This window comes from Phasianus colchicus, chromosome 6 (genome assembly GCF_987193195.1).
Source record: "Phasianus colchicus chromosome 6, bPhaCol1.hap1.1, whole genome shotgun sequence".
NCBI lineage: Eukaryota > Metazoa > Chordata > Aves > Galliformes > Phasianidae > Phasianus > Phasianus colchicus.
In genome coordinates this window covers 19,503,983-19,518,685 of record NC_143441.1, presented here as the reverse complement: position 1 = coordinate 19,518,685, position 14,703 = coordinate 19,503,983, and the positions used below count along the sequence as shown (strand labels likewise).

At 41.2% G+C, this 14,703-nt stretch overlaps 1 protein-coding gene across 1 annotated transcript in view; it reads right to left on the bottom strand.

Annotated features, from left to right (window-relative positions):
- Positions 1–526: 526 nt before the first annotated feature.
- The window catches only part of RFTN1 (raftlin, lipid raft linker 1), a 93,688-nt gene continuing 79,511 nt past the window's right edge, over positions 527–14,703 (bottom strand). Inside the window, exons 8-10 of the mRNA XM_031590185.2 lie at positions 7,507–7,610; positions 6,110–6,191; positions 527–2,960 (exon numbers count right to left, since the gene is read on the bottom strand). Of these exons, the coding sequence (XP_031446045.2) occupies positions 2,517–2,960; positions 6,110–6,191; positions 7,507–7,610 (630 nt within the window). The 3' untranslated portion in view covers positions 527–2,516. The remainder of the gene's footprint in view (positions 2,961–6,109; positions 6,192–7,506; positions 7,611–14,703) is intronic.

Below are 14,703 nucleotides of genomic sequence, written 5' to 3'. Positions count from 1 at the left end.
TCTTGGTTTTTCAAGCCTAAAACGGCTGGTAAGATGAGGTAGAAAACACATGCAGCAGACGCAGAGCCTTCCTGCTGTGGCCACAGGCTGCCTTTGCCAGCACTCCTCACATCTGTGTCGTGTCTGCACAGTGATGGAAGCTCACTCTTCTTAAGACAGGGGCGTGGGGATGGCAAGCACACAGCTCCAGACTGCTGAATTGACTGAGAACAAGTCAGAGTCCCAGGCTGGAAATAATTACATGACCATTTGAACCATTTGCCCTTTTTAAACTGAAAAACATGTATTTCTTGTCAAGTCTTCCCAACTTTAAGCCGCTCCAGCAGCTACAGGAATGAATTTCTGTACCAGGCTTTCACTTAGAGCAGTGAGCTTCCTCACACTCTGCCAGACTGCTGACAGACAACCAGAGCGGGCTGCAGCACTCAGCAACACGTGCTAAGGCAGTCATCTGCAGCTTCACTTCTTTACCACGTAGAGACCCTGAGTTCCTCCTTTTGGGGACAAATAATTAGCAGCTGTGCAATTACCACAAATAGTAAACCTCCTCATGAACTTTATTTCTCTTGTTTTGTAAGCAGTTGGGATGCAAACAAGGTCAAATTGCAATCCGATAAACACTTTCTATTCAAAAGTATTTGGCAAGTTCAATCTATTGCAACATTTTTACTAGTAAAATGTTCATTAAATACCGTACATTTTTAAACAAGATTAATATAAAGCTAGTCCTTAAGACAGAAACCATCAGTAGAAATCTTATGCTAATAAAAGTTGCAAACAGCTACTTAGAACTGTCCAGAGCAGAGACCTTGTCTGTATGTGGAACAACTGAAATAACACATTTTTGAGGTTATTGGAACGTCAGCTTAATATGGAGAAACAGAGTGAAATAATTGAAAAATACCACCAGTTACTCACAGTCCTGTGGTTAACCCACCAAATTCAAAATGAATACTCTTCAGTCAGCGAAAAAAAATCCTCCCGTGCCTTATGTGTATGAAATGGAACGGTTTCAACTTGAGTGCCATTGTCCCGATAAAGGAATTCTCCAAATGGGATGATTTTTCCCTTCACTGCAGTGCTCTGCAAGCCGTATGATTTTCAGGCACAGAAGATGCTTTTAACCACGCCAGGTGTGCATTTGATGCAGAACACAGTTCTTTCACTGTACAGCATTTTGGTTTAAAGACAGGAAAATTGCTGGGCACAAACTAGTTGAGGGACAAAGCTAACAAATGACTTACTGAGCTCTTGTTTAAAAAAAAAAAAAAAAAGGAACAGAAGAAAAAAAAACCAGGGAAGTTCAAAACGTATTTCTCACCCTTCTACCAGATTGCTTGACCACTTCTAAACAGGGATCAAGGTGGTAAAGAAGAGAGAAACAGTTAACTACTTCCTACCTTTTAGGTACACTGAAGTTCTTGGAGATATTGGTTCAGAAACTATATTACACATGTACATTCACTTGTAAATATTTTAACATAGCGCCCCCAAACAAAAAATGTTGGTAGCGTAACAGAATTCTGTGAGGTATCGTCCCAAAACACCACTACTTGTTTTAAAAAGCTCTCTATTAAGGTATTTGTACTCTGTAATATCGTCTAGTGACATGCAAAGGCCACTACCCTGCTATTTGCTGCTATCAGTTCTTTCCCACAGTGTATTTCACAACAACGAGGAAGTGGTGCAAAATGACGTGAGAAGGTCAGATGGTGACATCAAATTCCAATTTTAGTGAAGAGAGCAACCAAAAGAAGCACATCTTACCTGCCTTAATTTCTCCTCTGTTTCCCTATCTTCTGAAACCCCACTGAACCATCGATTGGCAAAGAGAACATAAGCTTAATAGAATAGGAAATGTCATTTTATATTGAGATCATCTGCCTTACACAAATTTATCATGAGTTTTGTTTTCTCAGTGTGCCTAAAGCAGGTTTATGATTTGCTTATTGCTTGAAGATCTGCAAAAGTTAATAAAATTCAGGAGAAAATGTCAATGGTAACTCTGCTGTTGGAGACAAATATAGATATGGCCGTCTTACCTAAGCTTTCAGATTTCGGCCTGTTTAAGCTCAAAAACCATTTTCATGACACTACAAGCTTAATGACAAACTAGCATACGGCACGAGAACTTCTCCTGCAAAGATATGTGGACAAGAAAACATGACAATAAATTCTGACCAAGTGGAATGTTTGCCCTGCACTAGATACAAACCTACTGTGCCATGTCAGTCACAGAAAAGCCCAAGCCTGTTTTCTGTCCCTATTTTTAATTTCAATTGTACCTCTAGAAGATGGCCTTTCCTACTCTGCAAAGTGAACAGAATTTTGCCATTAGAAAGCCCAGGCCCTGTACTTACCTAAAACATCAAGATACTGGCATGCTAACGAGCAAAGTAAGTGGAATACCAAAGAAATGCTGAACTGAGCAATGGAGTTAGTGAAGATGATGAGCGAGATCTGTTCTTTTCTCTTGGCTAATACCAACGACTCACAGAACCCCTGAGCCATTGGCCTTACTCACAAGAAGGCTCCACGTCCGCTGCTGCACCGTCAATTCCCTGGCAGCCGTCAGGCCCGGGTGTGCAGTCCTGCCCTGCTGCCTCCTGCTCCTCGCAGCAGTTGGGTGTGCTCTGGTTGGGACAGGCCTGCGCCTTGCTGCCACCGGTGTCACCAGCCTCAGCACTGGCAGGACACGTGCCCTCTGACACCCCATCATCGAGGGTGCCCCTGCTGTCAGCCCCAGCCGTTTCATCCCCCAAGTCTATGACACCGTCCAGCTGCTGCTCGGAGCCAGGCCCTGATGCGGCCGACAGCTGTGCTGCTAAGTTTCTCGTGTTCTCCGTGACTTCAAATTCCTGCTTCTCCGCCATCTGCTTCTCCCCAGAACCTAATTTAGTCTTCCTCGATTTCTTCATTGGTTTGTTGTGCATGTCTTCTTTGGAGAACCTCCAGTGAAACTACAAATAAAAGACCCAGACATTAAAGGCCACCTGTAACAGTCTCAAGCCAACATCTGCTTTCCTGAAAAGAAATATATTTTACTTAGTTTTTATTCAAAGCTAGTTTTGGTCAAAAAGACATGAGATGAAGAAACTGCATGACTAAATCAGATGGCTTCAAGATCACTGGAGCCTGCACAGGTGTGTCTATGAGACACAGACAGGAGAGAGTTATGCGCTCTGCTTCTGCTGTGTAACGTGCCTGCTGGGTTCCCTTCAAGAAGATATTTCCCCATTGAGGCACACAGCAATGCACTGTGTGGAAAGCACAACCGAGAGCTGCACAAGTGCTGACAGAGGAAGCAATCATGTGGCATTACCAATTCTTTTTTCACCAGGCTAGCAGCAGAACTAACACCATACCCCAAACCCTAAATCGTAGAACAGTATGAAGGCTTTGTGAAGAGCACATGAAGCTGCCTCAATACACCTCAACACAAGACTTGCCACAGCTACCATTTCAAAAGAACTGCTTTAACCACTATTTAAAAACAAAAAAAGAGAGAGAGAACTGGCAGTATCTTGAAATACTGACTGGACAGGTCTAATATACACAGGGTCTGACAACTATACCATTAATATACATCTTCATTCATCAAAAAATAAGCTGAGCTTCCCAAGGAACGTCAGACCTGGTCCCACACCAGTGCTGAGTCAACCCACAGCAGCTCCCTGAGTGCACGGATGTACCACAGAAGGAACCAGGATAGTGCAGACTCAGGGATGGGCTAGGAGGCAGTGCTCACTAATTCCTGTGTGCCATAAATACAAAAGCCATTTTTTCCACTGTGACCATGGCACAGAGTAACATTCATAAATTTTTGATTTAGCTATTTATTCCTTAAACAAAAAGTTATTCAAAACTTATTAAGTTTATCTGATTACGAAAATGGAGCAATGTTCTTTCCTTCTCTTACCAAGAACATAAGGCTAAAAAAAATGAAATTACAAAAAAGAAAAACAGGTTTTAACAAGATCCTTGGTTTTTTGCAGAGGAGGCTTTCTTTCCTTTCTCTAAACTGTAACGGTATTTAAGTGAAAGATAACATCTCAGTTCTAGAGCTCAACTGTTCACAATTCACAGGCACCCGATTTTCTCTTTGATTTGGAGGAGGGCTGCACACTCACAGCTTCTTTCTAACCCAGTGCTCTCTTTGACGGAAACAAGATCAGGGCCCTGAACACAATATAATTTATCCTGAATCTACAGGAGACTCTGCATACCTGCACAGGCACGGGTACATATGTATGCATGTCTACTCAGGTGTATATATTATATTTCACAAAAAAGTATACAGCCAGTTTCTGCTGAAATGAGCACCACTTTAGTATGAAGTGAATGAACATGATCATCACTGACTCAATTTTGCACTGTCTTACTAAAGAGAAATTTTACCTCTCCTTGCCTGCTTCCTTTTCTGTTCAAGTTAAACTGAGCAGCACCCACTTGGTGAGCACAGATGGGATGAACCAGCTTCCAGCACTGCAGTGTCCTTCTACCTAATCAGCAGATATCCCTCCAAGTAGCGGGCACCTACAAGCACTTCAGACATGCCATATCCTAAGTTAAAAACCCCCAGAGAGCTTGTGATGTTAGATGGCAGAACGTTCAGCAGCTTCACCAAATGTTAGGTTTGGCATCTTCGAAGTGGCTCATGACAGCTGTTCAGAGAGGCTGAGCAAGTCTTACAGATGTCTATATGGTCATAACCAATGCACCCCATTTTTCTTGGCCTTCAGTCTGAAAATGCATTATTAATTTTTGCCCAAGTACGTCTGTATATTTAACACTGCCAACAAGTAAATCCTTTGTTTTGTCAACCAGACATTGTTAAATAACTTTTTATATCCCCAAATGAAAAAAATGTAAACAAATCATTGAGTCATTTGGATGGTATGCATTTGTTATTATAGTACAAGAAATCAGTATCATACTGTTTCTCATACTGTTTGAAGACACAGAATTGCTTACAGTCACCCACCAAAAGAATAACTGAATATGGGCACCTTACCCCAACATCCCTTTAATCACTTAAACAAAGAGAAGGAATTAGACAGATAGGCTTTGTAGCACCATCACAGAATAACTGGGCTCTGGCTTCACTAGTAAGAAAGGGTAAGTCCTAAACAACAGACGTGCTCCCAGCAGCTTTTTCCTGCTTTGGTCAGCTTAAACTCCTTCCTGTTCTCTGCTGTATTTAAAAGGTGACTCTCACAAAGCCAGCTCCAATCCAGTGAGTGCTTTCTGGATGAAAACTATCTGCAGTTCCCTAAAGACCAGCTACAGTGCTCTCAGTGCTCAGCTCTACTTAGCATTTTCCATATCCTACTGTAGCTCAGCTGTGAGCACAGCAGTCCTGCTGATGACATTTGGCCAGTCAGCACTCAGCAATTGCAAAGAGTAAAATAGAATAAAAATGAGGCTGTATGAGCAATTTTCTCATCACATGGTCTCAGGGAGCTTTTCTGTACTTCACCCGGCTTGCTGATCCTTCCCTTACACACAGAAAGTGCAAGGCAAATTCCTACACAAGAGGAAGGTTAGCACTTGCCCAGTGCCAGTATTTCCCCTTCAGCAGTACAGCATGACACAGCTGGGTGGGGGTTTCCACTGTTATGCTTTTAAAAAGGGAAATGTGAATATGTATGTTTATCCACATACGTATGTTATTAGCTGGCAGCTGCGTTCTCAGATAATTTACCTGGATTCAGGGGGCTTTATGCTTAAATTCGAGCAGAATTTGTTAACATTCTAGCACTAGATAGAAACGAGGTAAGAGACAACAACGAGTATCAGTTCCACTTTGCAGACAGTGCATGTGGGCAGAGATTTTTAGGTCACATGTGCAGGTTTATGGCAGAGCTGTAAAGAGAATTCTACACCTCTTCTGCTACCATGAGTCCAGCAGAGAACAAAATACAAGGGCTTTTCACATCGTCTGAGCATCTCCTTTCGTTCGAACAGTTCAATTCCTTGTGTCTTGTTTCAGTTTAGCAGGCCACAGAGACATTCAATAAGCCACTTTTACTTCTTTGGGAAATCAACTGCAATATTAAAATTCTGCCAACAAAAAAAACAAAGAAACCAGGAACATGGGTTTATTTACCTTAGATTCTTTTTTCTTTGCTTTCTGGGGCAAAGAAGGTCTCTGAAGAAATACAATTTGCTTTGTAGATAAATTCCCTTCCCTGAAAAGAAACAAACGCACACTCCTGAGAATGAATTAAATTCACATGCAGCATCACTCAAAGCAAAAATCCATCTTGGTCATTTATTTCTGCAGGTCAAAGAAGAACAAAATGAAGAATGACCTAAACATTGCTTGTCACCAGTGTCTCCAAGCAGCCTGGCATTTTGGGGGAAAAATGATCAACTGATTACCCTGATAGAGACTGTTATTGTGACATGCTTTAGCTGAATGTTTTAGAATTAGAGTGTAAAGAGAAATTGTTTTGAAGAAAAAAACAAGAAACCTATGGTGCATGTCCATAGCCCTGATGGGGCTGTGTGTGCCCCACAGGTACGCAGTGAGGCAGAAAGCACAAGCAAATGCCAGTAGCAGTTGGATTGGGTGCCTTTCTGCACTGCCATCTTGGCCCGTGTTACTGGAGTTATAAAAGGAATACAGAAAACCAGAACAGAAAACAATATCTATATACACACCCTTAAAGGACAAGGCTTACATATCATAATTATGATTTTCCATTTGTTCCTGTATTTAAATGTACATGAAAGACTTTAATATACTGGCACAGATGGCCTTTACTTTTTAGGAACAGTCTTCATTTAGCTCTCTAAAGGAGCTGGGCATATTTTCCCTTTCTTCAGCTGAAAAAAAAATAATCATGACCAATTACACTGGTTTATATATAAACATATTCCTGACTAGCATAAATCCAGAATGCTCCATCTTCATGATAAGCAAGTGGGGTGACTGTTTCTTCACCCCCATTAGAAAGAGTATTTTTAAGTGACACGCATTTATGTCTAAAATCTCTGAACATTAGTAACAGCAAAGCAGATCCCACACAATGACTACATATGCAAACAAGGCTACCAGAGTAATGACACAATAATTGGATATGGTTCTGCTCAGCTAGACTGTGTGTACCATCAGCATTAGACAGATAGTAATTAAGAATGAAATTAATTTGCTTCAAATAGGCAACATCTCACTCCAAATATTATCATGGGTTTTGCTTTTGCTCCAAGTGGAGCTCTAAGTGAGAGAACCAGAGGCATTTATTTATTTATTTTTAACACAAAGACAGAGATGATAATCAGAAAATACATGCAGAAACCACAGAGCCATTTTGCATTCTTTTGCCCACTAGACACATGCTTCCTGCTTACCATGGCTTGTGGTACTCAGAAAACCCAGAGAACAGCTGCAGGAAGGTTTGCAAAGGCACTGAACGCGGGCAAGAAAATCTATGCTAACTGTGCAGAGAATTGCTTGTGGTGCACAGACAGTGGCTGAAAAGCAGTGCTCACTCTCCCTACCTGTTTGTCTTCACAATCGGAGTAGGAAGGACGCACGTCAGCTGCCAGCCGTACATGGCAAGGGAATTCAAGAGTGGAACATAGTCTGTCTGCACTTCCACTCCCTAGGAGAGAAAAATCAGCAGTTAGCATCAGCTCTTGCAGCGTGACATTCATTTTGACTTATAGCTTTTCTGGAAGGAGGAGAGGGTTTTTGTGGTGAAGTGAATCATTCTGTATGTCCAGCTGGCCAAGGAAAACTTGAGGCGCAGGAATGACCACCAGTTTATCCTAACCTCTTAAATGAGTTTGCTTAGAATGATAAAAAACTGTGATTTTGTAGTTGTTGATTTTTTATACTGCCTAAACCACCCATGCTTCAAATGATTCCAGATCTGAACACAGAACAAACTCACTGCATTTTATCCTGTATCCTCTTTCAAATAAAAACACTGACAACATGACAACAATGCTTTGCTCAGATTCTGCACTTATTTAGGCTGCACCAAAATCAACTGGGCAACTCTACAGTGATGTATCAAGAGCAAAATGGCCAACAACAGAAGAAAAACCTAAGTACAAGTCTGTTCCTTGTATTACAGAATCAGAGTTACCCATGAATACACACTGCCTCCTTGTTTATTTTGAATCAGAAAATCTGTGGGCGAGACCAAAAACACTGCCTTTCAGATATACACAAGACAGCCTTGCTAATGCTCTTTCCAATAGATGGCAAAGCCTGTAATTCACACATAAAGAACTACTGGTGATTTCAACAAAGACTGCTCCAGTGTCTAATTGCCAAGACTTCCACTAACTTAAGTATAGATGGTAGAGCATATTTACTTGTTTTTGATCTTAATAACTACAAAACACAGAAATGATAACTACTAGACTCTACAAATATGGCTGTATTCTATTGGAATAACAATCTGCCAGAAAGCTCAAGCACTTAGACTGGTTTAATGTGCACACAAGTAGTTTTAATTGCCAATTCTCACCACAATAATTTTCTCTATTTTCCTCAGGCCTGCTCTGAAAAATCCATTTATTCTGTAATAATAGTCATCTGGTCAGAACTAATCCAAATCCTCCTGTAGTACTTCAAATTATCTTTGTGATTTCCAACTTCAACTACTCCCTTCTTCTAATGAATGTAATATAGGTCACTTGATATCTTCATAACTGAATGACTGCCTGACTCTACCTATTAAAATCTCATCTTGACTGCAAATAGCCCAAGAAGCTCTATCACTCCTGCTTAAAAAAGAGAGCATTTGAAAAGCGGCTGTAAGAGAACACTCAGCTCATACTGCTCTGATTTCTGTACAGAGACTTTCAGGGCCTTTTTACACATACAGCTGCTCTGCAGCACCAGCATGTATCTGTAATACACAGAATTGCTAATTACTGATTTCCCCTGAAGCAATCAGGGCTGATCCCCCAGCTGGAATTATGGGCAGTTTGGTGCCACCCTACGCTCCCATTCTCCTCCTTGCCCTTCCCACTCTCTGTCCCCACTGCAAGATGGACATCTCCTGCCTCTTCCAAGTTTTCAAAATAGTGTTTGCAAGAGTAATGCAGAAAGGATGACATGTCCAGATGCCTTTAGCATCTAATGTTTCAAGGAAAGAGATCAATCACACACTGAGCTTTATCAGGCAGGTCAACAATGCCTTCCAAAAATGATGAAAACATAAGCATGAGGAACGAGGTCAGTGCATCACCACTGCCAGCCCTCCTCCAGACACCCGGAGGGACACAGGATCTGACCAAAACATTCCCTCTCAAGGCATTTGTAGATGACAAACCAGAGGGAGATCACTCATCTGGAAAGCATTAAACCAGTGGGTCAGGAAACACCGGTGCAGCAGACCTTGTTTGAGTCCCAAGCAAACTCCCATGCTACAAACAGGATTCCTATTTTGAATTCATTGCCTAAGGTCAGAGAACACTCAGGAGACCTTTCTCCTTGCATAAGGACACACACACAGTCATGTCAAAAATCAACAGGATGACAACAATGAGGAGGGACATCGGTACCACGCAGAGCTCAGCTCGTCTGATTGCTGCAGAACCTGGAGTGTGAGACTGCACTGTCCGCCCTGTCACGGTCTTGTCCCCACAGGGCAAAAGGAGGCTGGGACCCATCTGACCTGTCAGAGTTAAGCACCACCTGCAGAGATGATGCTGTGCCTCCTAATCCCCAAGCAGCAGAAGCAGATAGAGAGGATAAATCACACTCAAAAGTTACTGGAAATTAAATTTAAGATTAAGGTCAGTTAAACTTCAAGAAAAGAAAAAGAACGTCTGGAAAATATAAAAGATCTGTTGAAAGAGTACTGTATCATTGTTAGAAGGTATCTATTCATTTTTGCACAGGCTGGTGCTGACAGCAGAACCTGCACGTCATAGATCACAGAATCATCAAAGTATTACGGGTTGGAAAAGACCACTAAGACCATCGAGTCCAACCACCAACCCACCCCCTCCATGCCCACTGACCACGTCCCTCAGTGCCACATCCCCACGGTTCTTGAACACCTCCAGGGACAGTGACTGCACCACCTCCCTGGGCAGCCTGTGCCAATGCACCACCACTCTTTCTGAGAAGAAATTCTTCCTAACATTCAACCTGAACCTTTCTTGGTACAACTTAAGGCCATTACCTCTCATCCTATCACTGGTTACCCAGGAGAAGAGGCTAACCCCCACCTTGCTACAATCTCCTTTCAGGTACTGTCAAGAGTAATAAGGTCTTCCCTGAGCCTCCTCTTCTCCAGACTAAATAATCCCAGAAGTCAGACTGGGCTTCTTCAGTTCCTTCTTCAGACCAGGAAGGCAACAAACATTAAGGCACACCTCTCCCAGCCCCACCTGCTCTGAGCAAAGCCTCGGTACCACTGGGCACCACACCGCTCCTCAGGGGAATAACCCACTGCCAACAACTGGTTGCTGGAAAGCAATGGACAAGAGAAAGGACGCTTTCCTGAACCAACAGGCAAAATTCACATGGGCTGCTAGCTCCTCATTTGCAAATACAGATAATAGCAGCCTTAAGACCACATAAATGAATTATCCTCCCTTTCCTGAATCATCATCTGCAGTTCTATACCAGGACTGGAAACTGGCCGCAAGCAGAAGCCACAGTCATACAGATCTTTAGGAGAAAGCACAAAGAATCAGTGTCACCTAAAATGCTTTCCTAGGCAAAAATGCATCAAAACAAACAATACACTGGGGGCTGGGTGCAGAGAAAAAGCAGTATTTCATATTTATTTTATATTTTATAAGCAATAATGTTATTTTAAGATCTACTATTATTTGCAACAATGGAAATATAATTTCAATTTCTTAAAGAGAAAATTTCAATGCTCTAACAGATTTGAATTTGAAAACCAATAGGAAGAGAAGGTACATGCCAGAGCTCTGCTGAACAGGAGCGTTCACATAATGTGTCTCAAACTGGGAGATGTTTCATTCAGTGAGAGGGTGGAAAATTTTAATTAACTTGTTTCCCACCCTCCTATGGACGGTAAGTCATCTCTGATCACACCTGGAGTGTCAAGAAGCCAGAGCACAGTGAGTGAGGTTTTTCCCTTGACTTACATCACATGAAAAGAATTCATTTTTTCTGTAGTTCTATTGTTTGTTTTCAGTCTTTTCTTCCTTTCACAGCAGCTTCTTCTCATTAGAAAGGAATAAAAAGTATGATTAAAAAATGATAAAGATAATATCTAGGACAAGCCATGCAAACAACTGCATTAACTGTTTTTCTTTTCCTTTCCCCCTTTACTGTGGCAATTTTAACCACAGCAAGAGAATAAACACGGCAGCTACTAAGCTCTTGTGAGACAGAAAGAAGTTCATCAGAAATCATTCTTTCCTGGGTTAAGTGAATGTGATTTACTTACAGGGCAGCTATGGATTGTCACTGTTTAATATTTTTTTCCAATGTGGATTAAAGAGTGGAAGACTAAAAATCCCATTAAATAAATCTTAATAAAACCTTTACAAGCAAATCCTAACAGACCGCATGCTAAGGCCTATGGACAGATGGCAAAGAGGATGGAAAGTAAAAAACACAGCAGCTTTTAAGTAGGCTCAAGCCATTGTTTGTGGGGGAAAACAGACAGTGTGCTCCTACCCAGTTCCCTACACAAACATTGGAGAGAACCCACAGAAAAGGCAGTGTGCACCCTGGGCAGCAGACTACCAGCCTCCACCACTGCCAAAGTTACAGCTTGTCTTGTTTCAACAGAGGGAGAAAGAGGACGTGGTGAAGGCAACACTGGCACACTTGTGAAAAAGAGAGAAAATAAAATGAGAAAAATCAAATATATGGGCTGTCTGAGAATGACCTGGTACAAGAATGCTGCAAATGTTTGATGGCTGCAGTAATACAGAAGAAAAAGAGACCAAGCCCAAGCTCTAAAGTTTGGAATGATTTGTCCATTCCTGTCTTAAACTTATTCCATAAAACACTTTCTCTTAATAATGTAACACTATTGATCCATTAAAACTATCTATTGTAAGCAAAAGAGAAGTTTCACACAAGTGCTGTGGCAAAAAAATTGCACCACGCTCCTTCAGCATTGAGCTTCTCCTAAATCTCAGCCTGTAATATACTACAGAGCCTTGTCAGCAGACATGCATGAGGAGCTTTACAGCAGAGCAATGTGGGGAAACAGAAAAACAGAACAAGACAGCCTTTTGCTCATTATATCAAATAAATGTAACTTATATTTCTTAATAAAATTTCTTATTATATGTGAATTAATGGACTGTGAAGTATTTTTGAGAACATACAAATCTGCAGCACTAAACTGGGGGGCATTCTGTGAAGACAGTTCTTCCTTAGATTCAAATGTATCCATTCACAATTTCCATGCACATATATGCTGCTGAGTAGCATTCACATCTGTCTCCACATTTAGTGTAAAGCAAAATAAACAACAACTAAAAAGCTTCCTCTGCCTGTTAAGTCCACTTCTCTCAGTGACTTCAGTGAGGCATATCCTACTTTCTGGTGTAAGCATAAACTGTTAAAATGTTTGAGTACTTCTAGCACTGCCTGCACCCGTAAGACAGAAGCACAGTTGAATAGCAACAGAATTTTGCATTTATAGAAGCAGAGGACAGGTAGCAAGAGTTCCTCAAGGTAAATGTATTACATCAGAACGGAGAGGGTTCTCCTCATAAAAGCGTAGGAATGTCTTAGGAAATCTGCTGAACTTAATACAGCACAGGGGACATGCACATGACAGCACATTTCCACATTGGCCATGGAGCAGAAGAAATAAATATGATCTAGCAATCCATCAGTACATTTTCTTAAATAACTCTGACATTTTCAGTCTCATAATTCCTGCAACATTTCCATGCTGTATTTTCAGGTGAGTGCCAATTTAACCATCTATCTACAAACTGTTCTTGCAACAACAGTAACAGCTAAACACTGTCTGAGAACTACTACAATCCAGAGTGCCTTACCACACACAGCTGAAGCTTCTGCACACAGCTTCCCCAGTGTAACATCCTTCAGTTCTAAGTTAGTCTCAGCCTGTTCCAAATAAGCTCTGTGCACCACTTTACCATTCTGAAATGAAAAATCTACTTCCAAACAAGAAGCACATCTGAAAAACAGATGCTCTACAGCAACAGGTTCAAGTCAACAAGAAAGGAGACCTTAAAAACACCTTTCACTAACATGCAGGGTAACACATGCGATTGATGGCATCCCAGCAGCTGTCTCCTGTGATACTCAAAACGCCAGGGCATCATCCTGCAGCTATTCAGGGTCAAAGAGGTACATAAGCCAGGTCCCTACTGCCTGGCCAAAGGTGACCTGCTGTGAAAAAGACTTGTGCCCTTTGTTATTCTTTGTAAATTGTAAGAAAGGTCTGAAATGCTTCTTTTCAGTTTGTTTTCGAGTGGAAAGTTCAGATCTGGTATCCTCATTTTTTTTTTCTGAAAGTTTCTATGGGTGAGTAGAGAACTAATTCTTATCTATGATCCTGCCACAAACCTAAGCAAACCATGTCAGATAGTATGTGACTTTTTTTATATTGAGATTGTTACAAATTCTGTGCTTTTCTGCCTGCTTACTTCAAGTGTCCTTTATTCACTGGGAAGAAATGTTGGCTTTGCCAAACTTCAGTACTTCCAGCACTACAACAAAGTATTGCTGAATTCATCAACAAAATCAAAGAGAGAGTTGCCTGTGTTTTAATCCTATATAGGGTACATCTATTGAGTTCAGTACACAAATACAGAGATATTTATGCTGCCTTTGCATCTTAGATAAAAGAAACAACAACTACAAAAACCTGGTTAACAGGCTCCTGAAGGTTTTGTTCAGCTTTGCTTATACAGCAACAAGGGGCAAAATACTGAAATACTATATCCAGGCAAAAATATTTGGATGGTAAAGAGTCACTCTCAGAACTGCACTTCATACCAATCGCCATCAGCTTTTTTTCTGACCCAGTCATGCCTTTCTCCTCTGGCTAAAGACAATAAAATGTAGCTTAACTGACATGACCTAAATCAAATCTACAGTCAAATCAAATCTTCATTTCCAGAGAATTTTTCTAAAGGCTTACATTAAGGCAACTTGCAACACAGGCTTAACAGAGATCATTTTTAAATCTTTTGATATGTCACACTGTAAACGGTTTATCGTGTCTACAGCAGACAGTGACCCCATTCAGTTTTGCCAGGGAAATGGCAACACTGTGATGCATTTGAGATTTTAATTCATGCTAGGGTACCAGAGATATGGTAATAGCAGAAAAGAAGAAAGCGATGAATCACCAGCTGGGGATTTTCAATGAGAAAATATTGTAAATTAAGGACAATATTTTCAGAATTTTCAGAGACTTCCAAAGAGGAACAATATAGAAATCTAAAATAAACATTGTAGCGCTCAACTTGAAAGACACTACTAGCTATTTTGTCTTGGCTAATGGCAAAGAGAAGGTGACAGATTAGAGCTGGGGAGGGGGAAATCACGCAGGCTTTGATTAATCAGAGCTGTCTATCCACATTTGCCTAGGCAAGCAGAATTAAAACCATCATATCAGTTGTAGTGCCAGATCTCAGAGACTGCTGTGGAAATAACGTGTCCTGACATTTTTAGAGTTAAAATGATAGGAATGAGAGCAGCATTTTGTCATTAGAACTCCTCTGGTCATTCACAGAGGATGCAACAGCTCT